Source organism: Ruditapes philippinarum, unplaced genomic scaffold (assembly GCF_026571515.1).
Source record: "Ruditapes philippinarum isolate M1 unplaced genomic scaffold, ASM2657151v2 ctg1222_1_1_1_1, whole genome shotgun sequence".
Lineage (NCBI taxonomy): Eukaryota > Metazoa > Mollusca > Bivalvia > Venerida > Veneridae > Ruditapes > Ruditapes philippinarum.
In genome coordinates, this window is record NW_026864020.1 from 297,977 (window position 1) to 322,691 (window position 24,715).

At 32.1% G+C, this 24,715-nt stretch overlaps 3 protein-coding genes across 6 annotated transcripts; all 3 read left to right on the forward strand.

Annotated features, from left to right (window-relative positions):
• Positions 1 to 1,387: 1,387 nt before the first annotated feature.
• Positions 1,388 to 10,762, forward strand: LOC132724131 (uncharacterized). 3 transcript variants are annotated; one of them, XM_060708945.1, is made up of 10 exons: positions 1,388 to 1,496; positions 2,919 to 3,558; positions 3,998 to 4,060; positions 5,313 to 5,705; positions 5,970 to 6,024; positions 6,609 to 6,811; positions 7,460 to 7,690; positions 8,190 to 8,435; positions 8,628 to 8,861; positions 10,500 to 10,762. In XM_060708945.1, the coding sequence occupies exons 2-10, from the start codon at positions 2,928 to 2,930 to the stop codon at positions 10,724 to 10,726; spliced, it is 2,283 nt and encodes a 760-aa protein (XP_060564928.1). In that variant the 5' UTR covers positions 1,388 to 1,496; positions 2,919 to 2,927; the 3' UTR covers positions 10,727 to 10,762. The 3 variants fall into 3 exon arrangements, with proteins under 3 accessions (XP_060564928.1, XP_060564930.1, XP_060564929.1); XM_060708946.1 differs by having other exon boundaries at positions 1,487 to 1,623; XM_060708947.1 differs by lacking the exon at positions 3,998 to 4,060.
• Positions 10,763 to 10,778: 16 nt separating this feature from the next.
• LOC132724132 (uncharacterized) lies at positions 10,779 to 15,881 on the forward strand. 2 transcript variants are annotated; one of them, XM_060708948.1, is made up of 6 exons: positions 10,779 to 12,442; positions 13,681 to 13,722; positions 14,115 to 14,153; positions 14,599 to 14,627; positions 15,029 to 15,194; positions 15,743 to 15,881. In XM_060708948.1, the coding sequence occupies exons 1-5, from the start codon at positions 11,470 to 11,472 to the stop codon at positions 15,128 to 15,130; spliced, it is 1,185 nt and encodes a 394-aa protein (XP_060564931.1). In that variant the 5' UTR covers positions 10,779 to 11,469; the 3' UTR covers positions 15,131 to 15,194; positions 15,743 to 15,881. The 2 variants fall into 2 exon arrangements, with proteins under 2 accessions (XP_060564931.1, XP_060564932.1); XM_060708949.1 differs by lacking the exons at positions 13,681 to 13,722; positions 14,115 to 14,153.
• On the forward strand, positions 15,461 to 22,971 carry LOC132724116 (probable E3 ubiquitin-protein ligase DTX3). The gene is made up of 7 exons (XM_060708928.1): positions 15,461 to 15,473; positions 15,743 to 15,988; positions 19,632 to 19,744; positions 20,416 to 20,569; positions 21,028 to 21,140; positions 21,425 to 21,639; positions 22,001 to 22,971. Exons 1-7 carry the CDS (start codon positions 15,461 to 15,463, stop codon positions 22,095 to 22,097), a joined length of 951 nt encoding a protein of 316 aa, XP_060564911.1. The 3' UTR covers positions 22,098 to 22,971.
• Positions 22,972 to 24,715: the final 1,744 nt, after the last annotated feature.

Genomic DNA, 24,715 nt, shown 5'->3' on the forward strand with positions numbered 1-24,715 from the left:
AACCAACGACGAAAATACATGACCGGTATTTGCCCATAGTGACCATTGCGCATGTTGTAAAGGACAATAACCATGTATATCTCTATCATTACGTCACAACACTGCCCTTCTCAGTGAATCGGTGAACTAGTTCAGAACAAGCGGTTTCCAGATTCAAATTAGGCCGTCAGACATCCCCTTACACTTAACATTTTGTTGAAGGCAGTTTTCTTATCCTTCATATGAATAAAATGCAGAACGTTTTTATCTTAATATGACGTAAATCAGAAATGTTGGCTTCCGCCTGAAACCAAATCTTAAGTTTAATTTCCCTTAAGATATCTCATATTAGTATTTTGAATAAGTCAATAATGAATATCTGCCAATAAAGATAATCGCAAGGACATGTATCATTGTTTTGAAGATTTAATTTTCTTATCAGTAAAATCGATATATATATATATATAAAGTGTTTTATTGAAAACATTGCACTACAATTTGTGATTGTAGATCAAATCTTTTTAAAATCTTACCTCTTAAATGAGATTCGAATTAAAGAAATATCATCATATCTATGCACATGTTGAGGTTCACGTTGCACCAACACAGAAGAGATCATATAACGCTTTTCAAGCTTTACTGGTGATCGAAGACCTCGGCTGCCTTCCGTGCATTATTTCAGACACGAATGGGCACCTTAGTGAACCAACAACGTTCAGTTAGCTAACTGAATAGTTTAATTACATTAGCCACTCGGACAAGACCGAGTACCTATATACATTGGATATGTCTGAGGAAAGAGTTAATATGGATCTAAGAATACAAAGTAGGTGGTGATGTCGTATAAAGTATAAAGAAGTGTTCGTTCACGAGAAAGTAACAATGACAATATCCCTCAGTATTAAGAGTATTTTTTGTGATACCTTTTTCTATTTTTCATTTTCAATTGACCCGAGTAACATTGATAGATAACAATAAATAATGACTAAATTTTGACATTTTACAACTGGCATCATAACATAATCAAACAAAATGGTGGGATCATAAGTGATTGAAGTAGTTCCAATATGTCTCATTCCTATGTCAGATGTGTATTGAGAAGCAAAATGGTCGAGGATATAAGAACGTCTTTACTCACCATACAATGAAACAAACGCTCTGTATCTGTTTACATCTGAGTGTAACCTATGCGAGTTGCGTTGGTATGTTGTATTCGTGCATTACGTATGATATGAGGGAAGAGTAGCGATTTTTTTTACTTTAATATCTATAAAATTACTTATTTAAGGTTGAGTTGTACACGACATAAAGAATATGAACCAACTCAACAAATCTCAACATTTACAAACTGTCTGTTTACATGTTAAGCGTTTAGCGTAGTTATACCGTAATACCGTATCCGTTCGGTGTATATCCGAAGATTGACGAAAGCTGGCTGGGACATAAGATATCTTATGTCCCAGATATAACTGAACAATACTGTAAAATAAAATAAAAATATGTGATTGCTCGCATCTGTAAGTTTGATAATCAACTATTGATTTCTTAAAAGGTTATAACTGAATAAATCTCGTACTATATTAATTATGCAGATATATTTGGTGCACTTTCGATTTCAAAATATCAAGTATTTATACCTTTGAGGTAAGTTTTTTGTATAATTTATTTACAAGTACATTAAAGCTTTTACAACAGACTCATAATATGCATAATAATGTGATATATACAATGTAAAATTATATTGCGCCATTTATAAACAGCTTTAGTACATGTATGTTCAGTAGCCTTGAAATGTTATGCTCCATTTAGTTCCAACACTTTCAATACCCTATCAATGAATAGAAAATATTTGGAGGTCACAAGTTATAGCTCTATGATATTAATTGGATTATACAATGCAATTTAAGATTATCTTTGTTCAAATTGCTATCTATTGCTGTTTAATTTTTCAATTTTTAAATGACCAAATAACACTTATATAAGGTTCTTTAATGCTACAGTTGAATACTCACAAAATGTATAAGAATACTAAAAGCTAAGTTAGTTTTGGATTATTGTATGGGGCTAAAAATGACCCCAGGTCGATCCTTTGGTAACGTGTAACCAACGCTGAAAAACCTTTGACTCTATCTCAATCCCTTGAGAAGTTGCACGCTTTGAAATAAATTTTGATGGAAAAAAAATCAAGGCAATATAGTGATTATTGGCAATTTTGAGATGTCCCCTCGTTGCCATGGTAACAGGAAATCTAAGTCTGAGCATGTTGTTACAAAGGCATTTGCCCAGTGAACATTTCTTCCAAGTTTGATTAGTATTGAAGCATTTTTCATGTGAGCTTGTAACAGGAGGCTTTTCAATGAAAATGGCCATTTTTCACAATATGCTCATGAGGGAAAGGGTTAAGCAACTTTTAAATTAGTTCATAGAGACCCATGTGTTTTCAAGTTCTGATTGAATGAAAGTTCAATGTTTAGAGACATCCAATGAAAACACTTAGGAGGTAATTTTGCGGCAGAGATGGCTCTAATGGCATAATCTTAAATTTGTGATTCAAAACATAGTTTATACCTTATTGATTAATGATGTTTATTATGATAATTGCGTAACATCTCGGGTGTCAGCTTTGATTTAGTGTTAAATGCTCTTAATTTTTTGTAGTCCTATCGATTTGAGTTCTGGGTTTAAACAATAACTAGGTAAGGTTGTTTTGCAGTGTAAAAAAACAAAGAACAAAACACACGCACGATCGCACGCACAAGCACGCACGCACAAGCACGCACGCGTACACACACACACACATACACCAAAAGAAGAAGAAAAAAAAAAAAACAATCGCCTGCCTATTGCTTCCAATGCTATAATATCGAGAATCCTATGCTATTGACTGTTTTAATTCTATAAACACGTGGCAAAAAGTTATAATACTGTTTGTAACCCAGGTAAATGAGATGGCAACAATAAGTAACGAGAGACATCTTCGCTACATTCTTCTTCTTGGTGAAGGAGGGACGCTTGTGCTGAAAGAAATACTTGAAAGGGAAACAGTTAAATCCAGCAAATCCCTAGGAAACTTACTGGATGCTGATAAAAATGCATTAACCCGGAGGATTGAAAAACATATATTGCCAAAAGTGTTTGGTCCTGATGCAAATCAAGATGCATGGGACATACAACTTTTATCGACTGTGATTCTTCAACTGTTTAAGAAAAGTCTCACAAAGGATGAGAATAATTGTATTACAAAGCTTAAGGAGTTGAGAAACGAACTTGCACATGCATCGTCACTATCCATGGATGTAGAAGAATATGATGACGACAGAAAAGAACTTTCTTCTGTTCTTATACAGTTGAGTAATGGTTTAGACAAGTCAGTTCACGACAAATGTCAAAACTTTATAAAAGATTTTGCCACAGGTCCTATTGATATACAATCAGCTACAGAACGAGTAAAGGAATTTAGTAAATATGATGACAAGATTCAAACGGAGCTGGACAAACTCACGGGAAAATTGGAAGATGTTTCAACTACTGTTAAAGATGTTTCAGTAAAAGTTGATTCTGTAGCAGTTGAAATGAAAGGTAATTCGTAAAGTAGCTCTGCGTATTCTATAAACGGTATTGTTTACACCATGAAAATTGTTCTAATTGATTGGTTACTGCATTTAGAGTGCAAATAAGATGTTTTTCTATTGATTATGTTGTAAATGAGAAATGGACTTTGTTATCGTGCCTTTATAGATTTTACTGATCTGTATAATATTTTCTTTGCATAGAAATTAGTCATTCAGTCAATTACTTACTAAAATCATAATATACAATATATTTTGTCAGGCGTGGACGATATCAAGTTTACATACAGTCAGCAGTGTTCCTATATCTAATGCCTGATGTAAACAGTCATATGAAAACCGATTAATTATGTTGCCATGAACATTTAGTTATGTAATTATGTCGTGTGTTCCTATTTAGTACTAGATGTAAAATAAGTTTTCTCCTTTTTTGTATTTTTGAATTAAAGATGTTAAACAGATGCTGCAGAAAATGATAGCTTCAAACACAGAAAACTTTCATTCCTTTCAAGGTACTTTCATACTTTATTTTCTTTATAGTTCAGATATACTGAAGTGCAAATGTGTACGTTGTTAACTAAAGTGTATATCTGGCCTATGTTTTTAGTTGAGTTTACGTCACATCATCACAGTATAGTCATATGGCGATTTCCAAGCTTTGCTGTCTTCCTAAACCTGGAAAGTCGCCATTTGACTTATACTGCGTTGGTGCGAGGTAAACAAAAGAGCATAAGGCCAGATATACACTGTCGAATGTAATTTACTCACATCGAGTTTAATAATCAAGATACACAGACATTGGATTGTAGACTCTTTCTCCACCGATGAATATTAAAACCTAAAACCTTTTTTCTACAAGTACTTGTCTTAATTTGTTTTATATATTAGTATTACATTGTTTACTGTCTAACACGTAAACAAGTTTAAATAGAATTTCATTACGTTTAAAAAGTCATTTTTACAAAAATTTATTGAAATAATGATATTTTAGGGAGTTTTTTTAAACGTTGTCAAAATAGCGGATGACCAGGTCGTAAAAATATGCAAAGAAATTTGACGCAGGGTTTGCAAATTAAATTTAAGTGTGATGTATACCAATGCGGATCAAGGAGAAAAACGACTAACAAAAGCAATAGCGTATGTGACAAGATAAGATATGCATGCTTATCATTTAGATTACAGAAATTCATTGGAATATAAGAAAATCTTACTAAATATATCTTATGGGAATAAGAGATTGCATAAACAATGTCAATGATGCTTTCCATATAATTGATTTAGTACACTGTGTCCTTTCTTTAAAAAATTCAAGCTTTTTTTAAGGACACAATATATTTTCGTTGTGTGTGTAGAGTTTAAAATTAACATCACTTTCCTTTGTGTACACACCAAATTATTTTACAAATTAAAAAGAAACCTTTTAGCAATTTTCTGTTTTTTTCAAATATCAAATTTGATCATAACTGCTAGTTTATGAATCATCTAACATTAGGATATATGAAGAATTACATGTTTGAATTAGTGGACTCAGACATTTGCCCTATGTTTAAAATAATTACATGCATAGATACTATATATCAAAACAATAGATGGTTAGACTCAAAATTCTATGAAGGTATTTTAAAGAAATAAGTAATATCAATCTTGATTTTATAATTCTGGTGTTATTGTTTGAGCACACGCAAATGAAAGTACATTGGGTTTTCATCTCGTTTTTATATCATCAAGATGTTCTAAAATATCATACAGATTTGCATTTTACAGTGGTTGGGACGGAGATGGAACTTCGAGGACCAAATGATCACCTAACAAACATGGCCGAAGAATCTCTCGTACGATTATTCAGATCTGCCTTAGAAAGAACTGGAGGCGATAGGGACTTGACAAAAATAGGACATGCTATAAATGTTATCTTATCAGAGATAGAGAGTTGCAATAAAGTCAAAGTTTTAGGTGTTGACCAACAATGCATAGTCATTAAAATGAGGTGCAACAACTGCCAGGGATTACTCGAACTCCTAGAATACCTTGAGGGAAGCCGTTTTAAGCGACGCCTTCATGAACTAGTTGCAGCGTTAGAGATAACATACAAGGCACGCTTTCATTTGTCGTCGCAAATAGCACTTGGTGACTTGAAAAATCTTTTGTGGAACCTTAGTAAGTAGTTTGATGACATTTTTTATTTTATCGAGAAAGGCTTTCTTATTCCCTAAAATGTTAGGGAATATGTTTCCATTTTTTTTATTCCTAAGCAAACATTTCTGAAATTGAACATTGTTAAAAAAAAGTCAAATATACACTGATAATTTATTTCTGGACTTTCGTTCATATTCAATATAAAAACTAATATTTATGTCGTTATGTGTTTTTCATCGGTTTTGGAGAATATTCTTTTTTATGATCATGCATTTAATTTTGCAGGACATTTAGATGAAGATAAGCATGGTAGCAAGGATGATGTCATCAACGCTGAAAGGTGAATAAACTTCTATTCAAATATATTTTGTACTTGAACCTAATAATTAAATTAACACCCTTTACTATTGAAATAATTAGATAATGATAATCTTAATCTAAAATCATTTATCAGTTTACCAAGTTTGTCCATAATTTATTGATAATATATTATATAAGTAATCATTGTTCATAAATTATGCTCTCATAGGTAAAGATATTGCTTGTTATGGAATAACTTTAACATTAAAACTGATTTAGAAATTTTAAAAATCAACACAACACATTTGATAAAGTATCCCAAACATTTATTTAATCATTAATATATTTCAGATAGTAATAGGCTCATCATTTCGTTGTCCAATTTTCTTGCGAAACTAGAATTTATATTTAGACAGTATACGATGCATTGTGTTAAATGCCACCTACTGTTGCCATATCCTATTTTCCTTAAAAATATATATCAGAACAGCACAATTCATTTGTTCTTTCGATAAGGCGGCATGAAAATTATGGTCTAGTAAAACATTTAAATGTCTTGATTCGTTTGTTTCTGAACATCGATTAGATATATATCTTTCTGGCAAATTGTTGTTTATGTTAAAGGATTCAGAAAGAGCAACACGAAGCGATATATACTGAAGGAAAACCAACACGCATCAAAGTTTGCGGACTTCCCTCAGATGTAACCACTGACTTTTTGACATTGTTCTTTGAAAATAAAAGAAAAGGTGGTGGAGTACCCGTGCGTAAAGTTTCATTTTACAACGATATATCTACAGCAGTTATTGAATTCGAGTCACCAGAAGGTATTGCGTTGCTTTGAAACAATTGTGTATTAAGAAGTTGTCTATATTTAAAAACCACAAGACATGTGGAGAAGAATTTCTCTGTTTTTGAAAACATTGAATATTTTGTTGACCTAGCCTGTTGCGGGAAAATATACCAGTAACAAGTTAGCTGATAATACATGTACGTTTGTAAATAGTCCTGGAAATAACTCTTGATGACAGTTGTTAGTTATATGTTTTGAGCCTCCCGTGCAGCTGACACAGAAATAAACTACACCATTACATGCATAAAATGGTTTTAAACGTACAAGTGGTAAATCACTATTTCGTGAGACTGAAGGTTTTACTGTTACATCCGGAAGAAAAAAATAATATGTTCAGTTGAAATTATGTGGTGGTGAGCGGGTGGGGATGTTTGAACCATTCTCGACTTTGGACTGGCAACATGAAATATGTCTGTTTTTAAAACATTCCGTCATGTTCATTTAACTCATTTAATGTAACACGTTAAAATGCAATATTTCTTTACTGATCAATCCTTCGCGTTCAGTAGAATTGCTTTGATTACAAATATTTTGCCATAATATTGAATATCAAACCGACTTAGAAAAAACAAATAGTATTCTAAAGTAATTTATGTTTCTTAACTTTTTCTGTACTCAACAGGAGTTGAAACTGTTTTGAGTAGACGAAACATTGAAATGATGGGCCAGGCTGTTACGGTTGTGCTATATCAACCAGAATTACGTACAGTAGAAGTACGGGGACCAACACAAATTGTTTGTGAAGGAAACATCGAATTGTTAAAGAGTCATTTCAGTAACGTCGGGGCTGTCATGAAAATTTTGTATGATAGAGGAAGAAATTCAGTTCTTGTGACATTTGAAACAGAAGAAGGTTTGTGGTTATATATTTTTCAATGATATTACAAATACACCTAGTTTAGAGGTTTTTTAAAATAAAATTTTTAAAAGTACTCCTTTTTAAAATCCTTTTGGATTGCTTTAAAAAGGCCATTACGATGGCAGATCCTATATGAAAATGTTAATATGTTGTAAACGTCTTTCCTGCCAGGTTTTTGAAAAAAGCATATAACATGAAATAATAATCTAAATTACATTGAGTTATTATTATTCTTTCGCAATATATAACTGATTTCGGTATATGTTTATTTTATATTATAAATGTAATTGACTATATATCCACGGAAATTTGCTTGATGTTTGAAAAGCTTTAACAGATAACCACAAAATTACACTAAGATATATTTGAACAAGCATTACAGATATAAATTGATAAATGATTTTTCATTTCTTATTCCTTGAGATAAGGAAAGTTAAAGTAAAATCGATACTCGATTTCTCAGATTACATAGTTTACATTCCATAATATACAGTTGCAAAGAAGATGCTGATGAGAACACATGTTATCAATGGAAAGCTTTTGGAGGTTTCGCTATATACGTGTAGTGTGCGAGAGATATATTTTAGAGATAGAATACTTTTAAAAGGTATCTCATCATCAACGTCGGAGGATAATATAAGTCATTTTCTGGAGGCAACAACGGGAATTAAACCAATGAGGATAGCATACCATAAAAGCAATGACGACACAGCTCTTATTGAAATGGAGTCAATGCCAGGTAAATTGATAAAAGTATTATGACAAACCTTTATATACATTAACATGTTTTGAGATGTTCACAATTATTTTACAGCTTACGATTTACATATTGTAAAAACGGAATTCGCTGTCTAAATGAACGTATACAATTGTTTTATCTATAAAAAGACTGTCTTGATTACTATAACTGTATTGTAATTTTCCATTTCAGACATTACGGAGTTAAAAGAAGTCTGTAAAGTTCATACTGTCGATGGCGTCCATCTAGATGTCTGCAGTGTTGCAATTTCAAATTGCATACTAGTAGAAAATGTTCCAAACCACTTCACTTCTGAATTATTAGAACAGTACTTTGAAAATAAAGTGAGAAGCGGTGGGGACTTGGTTGAAAAGATCATCAAAATTGAGGGTTTATCGGCGCTTGTATACTTTAAGGATAAAATTGGTAAGAATGTTTTCGTTTTAATTAAGATTTTTTAATGATGCTTAAAACTTTCTTTACTCTTATTAACGAATATATTGGTTTTATATGACCTGTTCAATATTAAAATAGTTTAAAGTAAAATGTAATGGCGCACATTCTATACATTGTGTACTTGGGAAAATGGTCTATATCTAAAATAATATATATATATGTTTTAAGGTAGTCATACTGTAATGCTTTTTCGCCAAAAAGTTCCTAACGTTGGCCAGTATCGTAAAAAAAATCGGTCATTTCTTGAATGATATTTTTTCACAATATTAGGTATTCAATAATTTTTAACCGTTTATAATCGGAATTTAGTACATAGCGATAAGGGATAAGTGATTGTAAGTACTTCAATGCCAAAGATTTTGAAAAAATACGTTCCAGAAGTAACCGATTTGTTACGATATAGGCCGGTCTTAGAATTTCTTTGGTGGGAAATCGTTACAGCAATACTACCCTAATAATCAAAATGTTGACTGAAATCTTTTTTTTGGTCAGACTCTCTTAAGTTTAGTACTGAATTATGTGCATTGTATTAGGAAATTGTATTTTGATTTCAATGGTTCCGCGTACTTTATGTGAAAGACTGTATTAATTGGATATTTTACTTGATATACAACCATGTAATATTACACATACGTTGCTCGAGTAAATGGCTTTAGACAGTCACATTCAAATGTAAATGCTGTATGAAAAGGTTTGTAACATCGGCAATTGAATTAATATTTTGTATGAAGTTTTACAATATAAAACACACCGGTCCATGTCGGTGATTGGTCTAATTTTACTTTGTGTTTACTTAAAGTGCAATTTGCATATAGAATGAAAGTTTTCGCGCAAATCATTTTTTTAAAGATTTTATATATTAGATTAAAATTTAGTATAAACGTGTAGACTAGTCAATATTCATTCTGGCTACAATTTGCTTATCAATTAAGAATACGGAGGCTAAGTTCTACGTTAATTGCACTGATTCATTGTGAAGTCATGCGTTCTTAGTAGATAAATTAAAGAGAATTAGTTTTTCCCCCTGTAATGCTCCTCGAAGGGTGAGCATATGGCGGTATAGCCGCCACCTTATTTGTCTGTCCGTCCTTGTGTTTGTCCGGAGCATAACTTGAAAACCCTTGGACATAATTTGCACACAGTGGTAGTGGGCATTGAGATGGAGTGCATTACCAAAGAACCATAACTCTATTTTGCCCCGTTTTGAATTATTTACCCTTTTAGAAAATATTGTCCGCAGCATAACCTGAAAATCATTGGATATAATTTGTTTAAACTGCACACAGTGGTAGTGGGCATTGAGGCGGAGTGCAGTGCTAAAGAACCATAACTCTATTTTGCACCGTTCTTGAATCATCTCCCATTAAAAAATAACTTGAACGGAGCATTACTAGAAATTTATATGAGATAATTACTTAACTTGCACTTTGACTTTTGTCCTGGACATAGCTCTGAAAAACATAGAGAGATATCAGCAAGAAACTAGGTAGGAAGATAGATCTCATTAATTAATGATCATTGAAGTTGACATTATCTTATTGACTATTACAAAAAATAATCTTTTGTTTAAATAATGCTTATTTAATCAATTTTCGACATTTTTTGAAGCTGTAGCCGACGTTCTAGAACACTTCCACCAGCTTGATATAGAAACACTGAAAGTGAGCTTATTCTATGAGTGTTTACAGCTTACAGAAAAGGATGCATTCGACTTGTCTGTACCTGACCCTGTAACACTTTTTGGCATTGATAATGATAAACTGGAGTTTATCAAAGAGACCCCCCATATGGAAAGCTTATACATGGACACATGCAAGCTTGTTTTGCAGAGATAGTACGTATACAGAACGAAACGTAGAGATAAATTGTACAATATTCGCCGTAGAAGAGCATTACAAAAGAACCGTAACCGCCTTGCCTAATTTTTGCAGTTATTGCATTTGTCAACTTTACAATGAACTTTGTACGGGACATAACTGTGAAACAACGAGCGAAAGGTATCAACAAGAAACTAATTCTGTAGATAGATCTCTTTGAATAGAAGTGCAATGCAAAGTACAGTAAATCTGCTGTGCCTAGTTTTGGAATTATTGCACTTTTAACCTTGTCCTGGACATAATTATAAAACTACATGATAAATATTTTTCTGTGTCGGGGAGCATTATCCGGTTTAAACGGCTCTTGTTTGGACATGCGAAAGCCAATTGATGTTCTAGTATACTAGTTTTGCGTTATAAAAACCAATGCATGTTTATTCAGGTTGAAGTCATGTTCTTTAATGATCCTTGAAGTTAACATTATCTTATTGACTATTTCAAAAAAAAATCTTTTGTTTAATTAATGCTTATTTAATCAATTTTCGACATTTTTTGAAGCTGTAGCCGACGTTCTAGAACACTTCCACCAGCTTGATATAGAAACACTGAAAGTGAGCTTATTCTATGAGTGTTTACAGCTTACAGAAAAGGATGCATTCGACTTGTCTGTACCTGACCCTGTAACACTTTTTGGCATTGATAATGATAAACTGGAGTTTATCAAAAGAGACCCCCCATATGGAAAGCTTATACATGGACACATGCAAGCTTGTTTTGCAGAGATAGTACGTATACAGAAAGGAAAGGTAGAGATAAATTGTACAATATTGCCAAATGCAATTAAATCAAATCGGTTAGTGAGGAAATGGGGAAAGAATGCTGAAGACGTATTTCAAAAATGTTTGGATGGTATAACCATTATTTCTGTGCAACAAAGCTCAGCCGTTGTAAGGGTTGTCAACATGAGTCTACGTGAAACAGACCAAAATATTACGTACATCGCCGATGAAAAGAACAGCACTGTAACTCTGATTGGTGAAACTAAGACTGTAAAGACTATTGTTGAGTTTATGAACACAACTGCAACAGAAACTGAAGATTTGAGAATAGAAGAAAAAGTTGAATTATTTGACAGTGTTGAAGTGAAAATGTTGCAAAAAATGGGTTACAAAAAGATCGCCCACATTAAAGTTCCAGATGTTGAAATTTCCCTTTCTAATATAAACAGCATAATCACGATGAAAGGTATGAAATCCGATATTGAAAAGGCAAAATTACAATTGTTTGATATGAAAAACAAATTTGTGTGCTTTGTCATCGAAGGCATGTCATCGCAGGAGAAAGAGTTATTAATGAAACAGGAAACAATAAATTATGTTGAAGAGAGATTAAGAAAAGAAAATGTTGGAGATGTCGAATGGAATATCCGGAACGGGCAATATCTGGTTGTTTGTTGTCCTGCATCAAATGATATTGCATATTGTATCAATATTTTCAAAACGTCGGTCGTTATGAGTGTGATAAGTCTTAGAGGCCATTCTAATCCATTACGCGAATTTGAACTCTGGGAGAACAAGGTACAAGAATTATACGAAATGTATGGCGGAAAGATGACAATTAACGTTGAGGAACATGCATTTGTTCAATTATGTTCAACAAATGATATATCGCAACCACTGGTGGAAGATATAACTTCGGTAATACAGTCTTGCAAAAAGCAGTCGGATATTAAAGGTATTACCTTTTTATTTGTTAGGAATTTTCAATGATATACCTTTCGTGTCACCTGTTACAGAGTAGCTGTGACGTATAGATATCATTTCTCCGTCGTTTTTCTGTCTGTCAGTCTGTCTGTTCTGACATATGGGAGGTACTTTTGGTGACTACAGGGGCAATAAGTAACTGTACTTTTTCTTTTATGTTATTCATACTGTAAGCTTTGATTTGCATAAATGAAAGAACAATGTAGATATCAATAAAATAAACACAAAGTACTGTCTTGGTAGAACGTCCGTCTGTCCGTCATTCACAAAACTTGTCCGAATTAGTCATCAAAACTGTTGGTGCAATTTAAATAAACTTTTCAGGAAATGTCAGTACAAAATCTAGTTGTTCATATAGGTGGCATTTACCAGTTGTTGTCAGTTATTTAATGATTTTTACATTTAGGATTGTCCGGACTAATTCCTTTATACTATTAAAGCAATTTGAATGAATGTTTCATGATTGGTAGGTATCTGCGAAGTATAGGGATAGCTAATCCGTATTTCGTCTGTCCGATGCTCACAAAAGTTATCCCGACTTCTTTAAAAAAAAACAACAAACAAACAAAAAAAAACCAACAAAAAACCGGCTGGTGCAATGTCCTCCATTTTCCATTTTTACATGAATAATCATTAACAAGTCTAGTTGCGATTATCATCTTCACTTTCAAGTTCAATGATTTTCGTCAGAGTGAAAGCCCTTTAACCATTTTCATTATTTAAGTTTGTCTGAACTACTACTCTTATTCTGCTATTTTTGCAATTTTAATAACATGTTAAAGATTGATCGATGTTTCGGTTAAATGATTAGTTTTGTTGAGTTACGACCCTTGAATAAAAAAGGAGTTTTGGTCATATAACGATTTTGTGTCGCGTGCTACACATTACCTTCGACATATCATCATCCATCCTTCTGTATAAAATTGTATAAGTTCGTCCATTAAACATAATGATATCCCAAAAATTACAAAGTTCAGCAGCATAAGTTGGGTAATTCTTACTTTCTCCTCATTACAAAAGAAATCAAACATCCTAACAATCAATTTACATTACCAACAAGCTGTTCAATCACCTCTCAATACAACTGCATTATTGGCTTTGATCACTTATCGCTCTTATTTTATATTTGAATTGTGTGATTTCTAGTAGTACTGAAACAATAATCAATCATTAAAAACATTCAAATATGGGACACTTTTAATATTACAGATGTGATAGTTTCATCAGAGGGCTATGCAAGTTTCAGCGAAGGTGGGTTACCATGATGTTTTAATCTTACATTATTCATATAAGAAGTTTCAATTTTATCTTCTGTATGTTTAAACTAAACATGGACTGCAAACTTAAGCAATATACTTTAATATTTCAATATTTGAATATTAATGTCAATTTTACCAAACTCGTATTTTTTATTTTCATTGCTCGCGAGAGTTATTCCCTTTCAAGAATTCGTGTTCTTTTTTCATTTGTGTTATATTTTTCTGTTTCTTCAGAATAATTGAATTGAATACCTTTAGTATTTAAAACATCATGACATGTGTTGCAATATTCCATTATCAAATGGCATTTTTGCATTGCGTAGAATGAAGTCAATGTTTTGAATAACTTTTTTGCTCTTTTATCATTGTGTTACTGAATTACAGAACTAAAGGGATCTGATGGATATGGCAGTATGGAAATTGGCAAGTTACTGTATTCTTACATTAGATTTGCAAATGTTTAACTGCTGTATTTTGTTCTATTGATATTAACTATTATATCAGTGAATATAAAGTTGCAATACACAATGCAATGAACTTAAATTGTTGCATAAAACTATTTAGAGAGGTACATTTACATAAAAGAAAATACTTTGATGCCAATTTCTTCTCGGTAACTAATTTAATGTAAATGTTCAGGGCAAGTTGCATTTCATTTTTATTTATGTAAAAAAGAGAGTGCGTAAATAGTTCAATGTCAAAGAAATAGTACATGTTTTATGTATATATTTTATGTAGTTATATTACTTTCCGTTCATTGATAATGCATCAAATAAATTTTAGCATTTGATAATTGAAATTCTTTGTAATGGGATTTCATCCATTCGTTTCGACAAAATATCATTTGATCCATTTCATTTACTTCTAGAAACAGAAAAAAGCAAACTCCAATACGAGGTATGTGCCATAAGTTTCCTTAGATATCCATCGTTATAAAAATATAACAGTACATGAAATCTATAAATTAAATTCACATGTACATAATAATATGGTTTTTGTTTCACGCTCTTCACTTGTATCTGACAGGCATTTGCAATATATCATTCAAATTTTGAATGTAACATAAAAATATATATTTCCATTCAATATTCAAGTATGGGTGTTTAAATGCGTTCAATATCTTTTCATTATTAGAACTTAATTTAAACACAGCCTTCGAAGTCATTGTATTATTAGTAGCGTTATCTTGTTCTTGTTGGTTCTTCAGTGTTATATTATTTTGCATTGCTGTTTGTGTTGTTTTGTTCGTTAAGTTACTAACTATAACATTTCATTATATTTTTTTTATCATTTTAAAGAAATTTCAAAACCAAAGTAAAAATATGGAACGGTTAAAATTATGGCAAGATCAACGAGGTTTTACCGACACACGAGAAGAGGATAATCATACTAAACCATAGCAATCACATCAAAGCAGTTCTTTGAGTGACGATTACAGCTTTGAAACTTCAAAAGTGTATGAAGGTAAAGAAATATATTTGGAACTATACTAAAAACTAATTGTCTATCATCTGTGTAGCACAATCATTTAGGTATATTTATTTAAGTAACTGATACATGAAGTAAAGATATTACAAAACGATTGTCTCATTCATAACGTTCTTGAATCATTTAATTCAAATGTCAAGGAAAATAAGTTCTTCTGGAGTTTTGACGGTTTAGTGAAAAGTATCTGCATTAAATGAGCCGGTTTTGAATTATTCTAACACGATTTTTTGTTTGTTTACAACATGACACTCAAAGGTCATTTCAATCTTTGTCCGCCATTTGGTCTCTAAAGTAAAAATTGAGTTGACATGAATGAACAATATAAATACATATAATAAAATCGTTGAAAGTTTCTTTAAAATTTATAAGTGATCGACAAGAAGTTTACTTTGTTTTTAGATATTTCGCAATATAATTACTTTTTTGTTGGGCAATGCAATGATAAAGTAACCGGTCAGTAATTTCACAAATTAATTAGATCTTAAGATCAACACACGTGTATCTGATTTGTAATATCAACACAGGACATCCAATTCTTGAACAGCAAAGACGACTCTTTGATGAACTGACTAAATTCAAGGAACCTCCGACTAAAAGTTACGTAGAGGCGAAATTTTTGCAAGCTCGATCAGGTTGGGAAACATTTTCCGAGAAGAGGCGAATAGATTCTAGTACTGAAGCAGATGTTCTACTTCAAAAAGATCAACATCAATCACTTCCGGTGGACTTAAATAGTGATTACAACTTGGACATTTTACAGCTGCCTAAAGGTAAAAGCATATCTAGAACATAATTAAGGAAATGCTATTATCCGAGAGCTGTACGAGTTCGCTGGCTTTGGTTATAATTGTTGCTATTTTTTACAAGTTTTTGTTTTAATTATTCACCGTTACAAAGTTACATACTTAACTTTTTCTTTTTCTATTTTTTTTTATAAAATATTTTCTGGAAAAATATATTTATCTTAATTTCCATGAACATTTCGAATGTAACACGTAATCATAGTATTTTCTTCAAGAGCACTAACGATATGTGATCGTTGTATGCTGTGGATGCAAGTTGTTGCTGCACAAACAGGTACTAATGAAGGGGTGTTCAAATTTGAATGCAACTGGGTCAATTTTCAAAAGTGCTTAACAAACAGTGCCAAAATAATTATCTCAATTCTTCGAAATACTCACCACTCTTTGATATACAAAGTTTTAGTCTTTTAATCCAAATTTTAAATGCGTTTTCATAATCCTTTCGAGGCATACTTTTTAGACACTGGAAAATAGCCGAACCGAGATTTTTTCGCGTATGATATTTTCTTCCAGCATCGGAAATAGGAAAAAAATCATAAGGGGAAAGATCTGGCGAATAAGGAGGGTATGAAAGCTCGACAACCTTTTCATGTTACAATGGCCGCTTTGTGCGTCGAAACATTGTCATGCAACAACCAGAGACCAGTTGCTGGTCGACGGTTTTTGAAATATTTCTTTAACTTTTGAAAGACCTTCCCTTTGTTAAACTTGGTATTTACAGATTCACTCTTTGGAACGGCAATTTGAATAGCAGGACCTTGATTGGTAAAGAAAAATACATATATGACCTTTTTGACGATCATGGTGCGTTTTGTTATGCAGGGTCTTTAACTTCCTTTGGTTGCCCATATTTTGTTATGTATCTTTCGCTTGCGCTCATAAAAATGAACCTCCGTCTCATCGCCAGTGATGATATTTGCGAAAGGTCGATTGTTGTATTTAAGGAACTGTTTCAACAATTGTTTAGGGATTCTTACCCGATCAAGTTTTTGTTGCTCTTTTGTAAGGAGATGGGATATCGATCTGGCACTTACCCTTCTCATTTTTAAATCACTTCTGAGAATAGTATTAGCGGCTCCTACAGAGATATTGATCAACACATTAGGCTGTGTACCTAGTTGCAAATCTTGCATCAGTATCAATGAAATCCTTAACTTCAACCATATTTGGCGAAGTTGCAGTTTTCGGATGGTGTGCATGAGGTGCATCTTTTACTGAATCCACACCACTTTTAAAGTTCTTACACAACCGTGTGACAGATGAAAAAGAAAGTTCATTGTTCCAATAAACACGACATATTTCAATAAATATGGTTTTCGACTGTATACAAAGAATACAGGACCGTATTTGGTTATTGAAAAGATACCGTTTTCCAACCATTTAAAGGAGGTTTTTTTTGACATTATGGGACTGAAAATATTTTTTTCCAGATAAATGTACCATTTGATGTGGGTGTAGACCACTAATCATTGTGCAAACTTTCAGATCATTCGCGCACTTCGTTTTTCCATAATAATTATTCAAATTGTAAAAATGACCCAAAATGAAAAGCGCTTTTCACTCAAATTAGGCTAAGAAAAGCATAACACTACGATTTTCGATTTATTTTAAAGTATATTTCTTAACTATCTTTGCATTTATGTCTGTTTAAAGCGCCCCAGTTCATTTATGTAAGTAATTCTAATGTTATGTTTTTAGGCTTTTAAACCTCAGTGGAGTCCCTATAAGCTTTAGTATTCATGAGTAGATAGTGTTAATCGAGTTATTGTCTAAGTTAGACTGAACTGATTTACACATGCATTGTATCAGTTGAGAGCTTACTAAACCATATATGCGATACATGTACATAGCTTGTGCAACACGTTGTTAAAAGCGAGATATTGGCCTAGTTGCATTCATATTAAACATCCCTCTTAGAATAGTCAAGACGCCAAGAGTGATTTGGAAACACGCACTTGATCGCAGTGAGCGTCGGCATAACGATCAAAGGAGAGGAATTCATGAATCAGATTGTTACCACAGACGAGATATGGTCGCGGTATTATGGCCCAAAATATGAGAGAAAGTCCTCAGTTTGAAAAACTGCAGACGAACCAAAGTTAAAGAATGTTAAGTCTTCAAGAATTTGAAACGCTTGTTCAACTTCCTTGTAGTCCTAGCCACGAGTGGACTATCGAGTATATCCGGCCCCTAAGCAGCAACTAAAGGATTCAAAATGTGTTCTCACCGCATTGTTGTTTCTTGTACGAGAAACATTACGAACTTCAGTCATGAAAAGTCTGTCCGTATGACTGGCAATTATTTCGAAAAGTAAGCTTACGTAATTTCTTTTATATGATGTCGTATTGACGTGTTTCTATGTCGTCGTGCTTTGGGATACGGTTATGTGTTTAAACAACTATTATATGTCTGTTTGTTTGGTTTGGTGGCAGAATTACACAGTATTGGTCATATGGCGCCGAAACTTGAAATACGAATTTATCTTACCTCGCGTGTTACAACTTTCAAAGCAACACCAATAATCAAAACCACCACATTTACTGTAGATAAGATATGTATAAACTCGCTACCGTCGCACAATATTTGTAAAATATTTGATGTATTTATAACTTGATTTTCGTACTTTGTCACATAGATCTATATTTTGTAGGTATATGAATGCTAATACTTCTAATTACATTGTCATTTCGTCCGTAAACTTATCATACAACCTTCGTTTGTCTTGTACGAAATCTAGACATTCTTGTTTATTAGTCAGATTAACTAATCAGGTAATCTAGCTTTAGATATATAAAAAGACTTGTTTCGATAATCAAATCCTTTTATTCAAACGTTCAAAGACTTATGCTCTTAACATATTTCGACCATTTGATTTGCAGTTTACTGAAATATTAAGATATTACCCTCTATTATATACCAGTACCTATTTGTCTAAAAAAAATGCATGTATCACATGCACAAAACATGATCAAATATAAACCAGAAATAATGAAAATCGTTTTCTAACAAAAGTGCTAAGTGGAATGACATTGATGTTGTAATACAATTGCGTCTGGGTCGACTCAGTTGTTAAAGTTCGAGGAATTATATAATGATAGCGTTTTATTATAGTACATTGGTCTATAATCTGGTAATAATATTTAGCTGTCATTGATATTTAAGATAGAAGGATCCTCGAGGCTCCAAGGCCTCGTGAGGCTTTGGCCTAGTTTACTCTTGTTCCATATCAAGATCCTCCTATTATAACCCACGATAACTCGTTCACGGTGATATCATTTCAGTGTGAAGCCATCATTTGGTCTGTAAAGATTGTCAGATTATAAGTATTTCAAAACCTTTCAAATTTGCCATACTAAAATATGTCCCTTTAAATATATATTACCGATTATGTTACACAATTTATTATTCGATATATTTGTCAAGGAAAGAAATGTCGGAGCTTACTTTTAAATTTAACTGTTAATTTCAATTAACATTGGCATGGAATGTCCATACATCCTCATTTTCTGCCTGCGTAAACACTTTTTAGATTTAAAAGCCACATATTCTACTCTATTTAACTGAAATTGTTTAAGAATGTTTCACAATACATTTTGCAATATTAACACAGGTCATCCACTTCTAGAAGAGCAAAGAATAATTCTTGAAGAACTGTCTCAATCTAGGGAAAATCCGAAAAAAAGTGATTGGCAAACTTTACATGAAATTGGAACAGATAACTTGGTATGATTTCAGCTACATCATATAAATAAGTGCATCAGAGCAACATTCGTTATGTTAAGTAATAGTTGGTAGTTTGTTGTTCACAAATGTTTTGATTATGTTTATAACCTATTCAATAAAATCAGATTAAGTTTAAGTAAAGTAGTTCATTGTTTAATTCAACGGTTCCAAAATGAAAACAATAAATAAAAAAAAAAGAAAAGTAAAATAGATTTGTACACTGTGTCTCTTCATAGAAATTGTGTTACATGATGTATAATTGTAACACTGTTTATTTATATATAACTAGTACTCAAATGCTATTTTACCATATTACAATAACAATATATTTTGAAAATACACAAAAACATGAATGAACATATTTCGATTCTATTAAGAAACTGTTCTTTCAAGGTAAATCACTTTTTATGTAAAGTGGCTATTATTTAGTAGTCGTCTTTAATTTTCAGACTGCATTGTGAAAAAGATCTGTTATTATCATCACAAGCTGAATCAGAGAACTGTGTCTAAATTATGATTTGCATTATCCTAAGATTTAAATTTAGTTTTATATTTTAGCTTATTTCGTTTGTTGTATTCATTTCATTACGTCAACACAAAGAATAATTTGTTAATTAATATGATAAATGTGACGTGTATTTTCGAAAGATATTTTTTATTGTTTTATCCAGGGGGAAAGAGAAAATTGTCCAATATGTTTAGGTTCTATATCTGACCAGAAACAGCTACGTTGTGGACACAGCTTTTGTCAAACTTGCATTAAAGAACATCACAAGTATAAATATTCATGTCCTGTATGCAATGAACCTCTTGATATTTTAATAGGTAACGTTGACGTCCTTTAAATTATTCCAAACACAAACAATATTGTCAATAATGTTTTACTTTAAAGTAAATATCAAAACATGAATCCAATTTACATAGAAATAAATGTAAATATTTATTATTATCATTGACAAATGAAAAATATACTGAAGAAAGGATACGTTATATAAACATTGTTAAAATCATCTAGATGGTTAAAAGTCATTTCTGTGGTTTGTTATGGAGTTGAATTGATTTACTTTGAATATAAATGTCCTCATTTTTCTAAATACTGTTTCTGATTCAGCCAATGCATGTTTAGGGCATGAACATGATGAACAGTAGCTTGTAGTCACCACAACCATAAACCAAATCTTTAATCAAACTAACCTGCAACATTTTTGATTTTGCTGCTTGGGGCGTTCCATAATGTTTCTCTTTTTCATTTATATTTGTTTGGTATTTGTTTTGATATTTAGGTGACCAGCCGCCTGGAACCATGACTACAACTGTACTTAGCTCAGACTGTGCAGGTTATAAGAACTGTGGCACTATAGAAATCAAATACAGATTTCCAGATGGACACCAAGGGGTATACAGTCCGATAATAATACTAAAAATCTTTATTTTTTATGATGAGTATACAAAGATTGTTAAAGGCAGTTCAGGCAGATAATGGAAATAAGTCAGTCACGTGAATTAAAATATCAATAAATATTTATGTCTGCGATACTTTAAAAGTCTGTAGTATTTTTGTTTTTTCTTTTCATTCCTTCTATTTGGTATTGATGTTTAGATAAAATATTCACTTAATAGGTATATTAATAAAATGTTTTTACACATAGATTTATTGTTATTAAATATTTTAATTCAAAGGGAGAACATCCTTGTCCGGGAAGGAAATATGAAGGCACTTTACGAACAGCATATCTTCCAAATAATGCTGAGGGGAGAAAAATAGCAAAATTGTTGCGGGTAGCATTTGAAAGAAGACTTGTATTTACCATTGGCACCTCATTGACTACAGGAAGGGATGGTGTCATAATATGGAATGGTATTGCTCATAAAACAGTACTAACACCAAACTCTGAGTAAGAAGTGTTTCACATGTATCAAATAATTATACAGTGTTGTTCATAACTTCAGCAAATACAAAATTACATATTTTTTTGTTTAAAAAAAGTAGTAGTCATCACCATATGCACGCACTCATTAGTTTTAGAACTATAGGATGGTTAATTTATCAAGGATTCTTATTTTGCATATTTTAATTGATAATTTTCTAAAATATAGGATGTTATTTATAACATTATTCTTATTCAGATTATAATTACCATTTCTCATATGCCTTTGTCTTGATTACATTTTGTCTCTGCATTATAATTTTTACATATGATTATCATTAATTTCCCGCAAAACATACATTTACATCTTTTTTACAAATAATTTCAGATTTGGATATCCTGACCCTGAATATATTGATGTAGTTAAAACACAATTAGCGGCTAAAGGAGTTACAGAAAAAGACATTGACAATAATCATTTTTAAGGAATGATTCTGAAACAGAATTATAGAAACTGGATTGCTGGTTACTAGAAATAAACAGATTCATTTCATATGACTTATAACTGTTCACTGAACTATATATCTTTTGAATAATGTTGGTGTTTTAGGCATGGATAATCATTAAACTAGTTAGGACTGATTTGCTTTTACAATATCTTATCATGTATTTGTTACGTTTGATATGATGATCAAGGATGTCTTGCTTCTATTTCTTGGAAGTGGACCTTTCTTAAACTTGCTCCTAGATGTGTTTTTTTCCTGGGAAGCAAAACTCTTCAAAGCTTGCTTCTTTCTTGGATAGAGGTCTGTTGTAAATGTCTTTTCCAAGAAAGCAAATCGTCTTGGTTTCTTCACCCGAGCCTCGCCATAAAGACATGCTAATACAAGGAGATCTCCTGAAAAACCTAGTAGACAATATTAGGTTTCTTTTGAAATATTTTTGTCTTCGCTGTTTAATTTCAAATTTCTTTATCATTAAATAAATACATAACGCTCGGACCGGACAGAACGTTGCAATTATGAAATGGCGGACATTTGTTTTACTTTTTTAATTACTTTTTAGAAATAAAATAGTATTTTGACCTATGTATACTAATTTACTAATATATGTTTTTATTTATTTGTTGATACTAACTTTATTTGTCTCTTTTTAATGATTTGTTTTTATTTGCGACCATATGCATTCTCTGATACACGCAAATACTTAATACATTTGTTATTGATTTAATGTTTTCATATTGTGGTTACTTGCAGACGTTGAGTCAGAAATGAAAGACAATATTGCGAATAAAACAATATCCGAAATATATATTGTTCCAAAATACACCAAGATTACGCGAAGAATATATAGCTAAGAAACACCATGAATGCAATCTGAAGTGAGATTATTTAAATGTATAATAATAATAATAATAATAATAATAATAATAATAATAATAATAATAATAATAAAATCACTCGATATAAACACTTACGATAAGCGGAGTATTAATAGTTTTTTTGAAGTATACAAAGTCACAACTGCATATCTGACTTATATTTATATGCAGCTTTATTAATATATTTTTAGTCTGCAGAAGGGAACCTCGTCCGTCTGGCTATCAGTTTGTATGTTTGTCCGCACCTACGTCTATATACCCCTTTTGGCCCCTTCCAGAGGTCATAACCCCATCATACATAATGCGATGAAGTCCTTTCAAGTAAGGTACAAAAACCTAATGTTTAAGATTGGTTTAATCAAATAAAAAATGAAAAAGCTATAGTGCAGACAAAAAAAATGTTTTATTTGCAATTGCAAATACCATAACTCTGCAATGCATAATTGACTCAGTATGCTTAACGACAGGATATGATACGTACTGGTGAAAAAAATCATACAAACGTTTGTTTTCAAAGCAATCATATAACCTGATGTCATACGGTATCGATATTGATGACGCAGTGGCACACGACGACAAAGTTCACCACAAAGTGGTAAGGCAAGCTGAAGTCGAAACTTTTAAAATAACGACTTAAAAGAAAAGTCATTCATGTATATACAGGAAATTTGGCAATGGAAGAAAATACTGTTACACCAAACAAGAAATACAATTTTCTAGCGTCATATTTGTTTGTTTTGTGTTGTTTTCTTCGCCATTTTTAAATGTTTGGTCATATTTCGGCAATCGATCCATCAATCCAACCGAGTAACCAACCAGTATTTACTAATTTATCTGCAAGTGACCGACTACTTATCAGCAGTGATAGACAAATGATGTTAAGACTCATTTCCGGTGTAATCCGTCAGTGGACATTTCGGCTTGCCCGAGGATAGAACTAGCGGGCTCTGATTTACAATGCCAATGCACTCCATATTCAGCTCAGCATTTACAAAATGATGCAAAAATGCCAATAGTTACACGGCAAGGACGTAGCGAACGTATACATGCCTAGTATATATGTCAAAAAGACGAATACGTTGGCATCGGCTAAATCAAAGGACAAGTTAAAGCATTGAGCCACCTTTGATGGAGTATTTTCAGAGGAGGATGTTTGAATGTAACGAATGAATGTTGCAATTTAAACAGCTCGGTGCGATGAAAATGCATTGTTGTATTTATATATAATTTGCCTATGTGTTTTTATACCTAAAAACGGCAAAACTTGCTTCATAACCCATAAATCTAATAATGCCCTCTTCTGATATTGTTTGTTGTCCTGGTAGATTCCTTGCTTATTTTGCTGATTGTGTTTGGGGATGCATTTATTGAAACCCTTTCTTGTTGAGTTTTTTCTCATATTCAAAATTAATGAAAAAGATTAAAAGGCAATCTGAAATAAAAAGTTTTATAACTGATATACAATATTGTAATGCCTTAGAGTGAGAGTAACGGACTCCTACCTTATTTACTTGTATTAGCAGTAAACTTGAATTGTTCAATGTTAATGATGTGAGATGTATTCGAACCAATCTTCCCCGTTGTCTTTTATTGGTGATAGTAACGAAACATAAAATTGTACTCATACATGTAGATCAACATGCTTTTAACAACCTATCACGTATTATACAGCTTCATGCTCGTTTAACTTTAATCCAAACGTGTTCTGTTTTATCCGGCATA

Bases quoted from the DNA above. Each gene is read 5' to 3' on its own strand.
- LOC132724131 (XM_060708945.1), top strand. From the start codon at position 2,928: ATGGCAACAATAAGTAACGAGAGACATCTTCGCTACATTCTTCTTCTT. The intron at 3,559-3,997 runs GTAATTCGTAAA...TTTGAATTAAAG, and splicing joins TGTAGCAGTTGAAATGAAAG to ATGTTAAACAGATGCTGCAG. The intron at 8,862-10,499 runs GTAAGAATGTTT...CATTTTTTGAAG, and splicing joins ATACTTTAAGGATAAAATTG to CTGTAGCCGACGTTCTAGAA.
- LOC132724132 (XM_060708948.1), top strand. From the start codon at position 11,470: ATGCAAGCTTGTTTTGCAGAGATAGTACGTATACAGAAAGGAAAGGTA. The intron at 12,443-13,680 runs GTATTACCTTTT...TTAATATTACAG, and splicing joins AAAGCAGTCGGATATTAAAG to ATGTGATAGTTTCATCAGAG. The intron at 13,723-14,114 runs GTGGGTTACCAT...ACTGAATTACAG, and splicing joins CTATGCAAGTTTCAGCGAAG to AACTAAAGGGATCTGATGGA.
- LOC132724116 (XM_060708928.1), top strand. The intron at 19,745-20,415 runs GTATGATTTCAG...TGTTTTATCCAG, and splicing joins AAATTGGAACAGATAACTTG to GGGGAAAGAGAAAATTGTCC. The intron at 20,570-21,027 runs GTAACGTTGACG...TTTGATATTTAG, and splicing joins ACCTCTTGATATTTTAATAG to GTGACCAGCCGCCTGGAACC.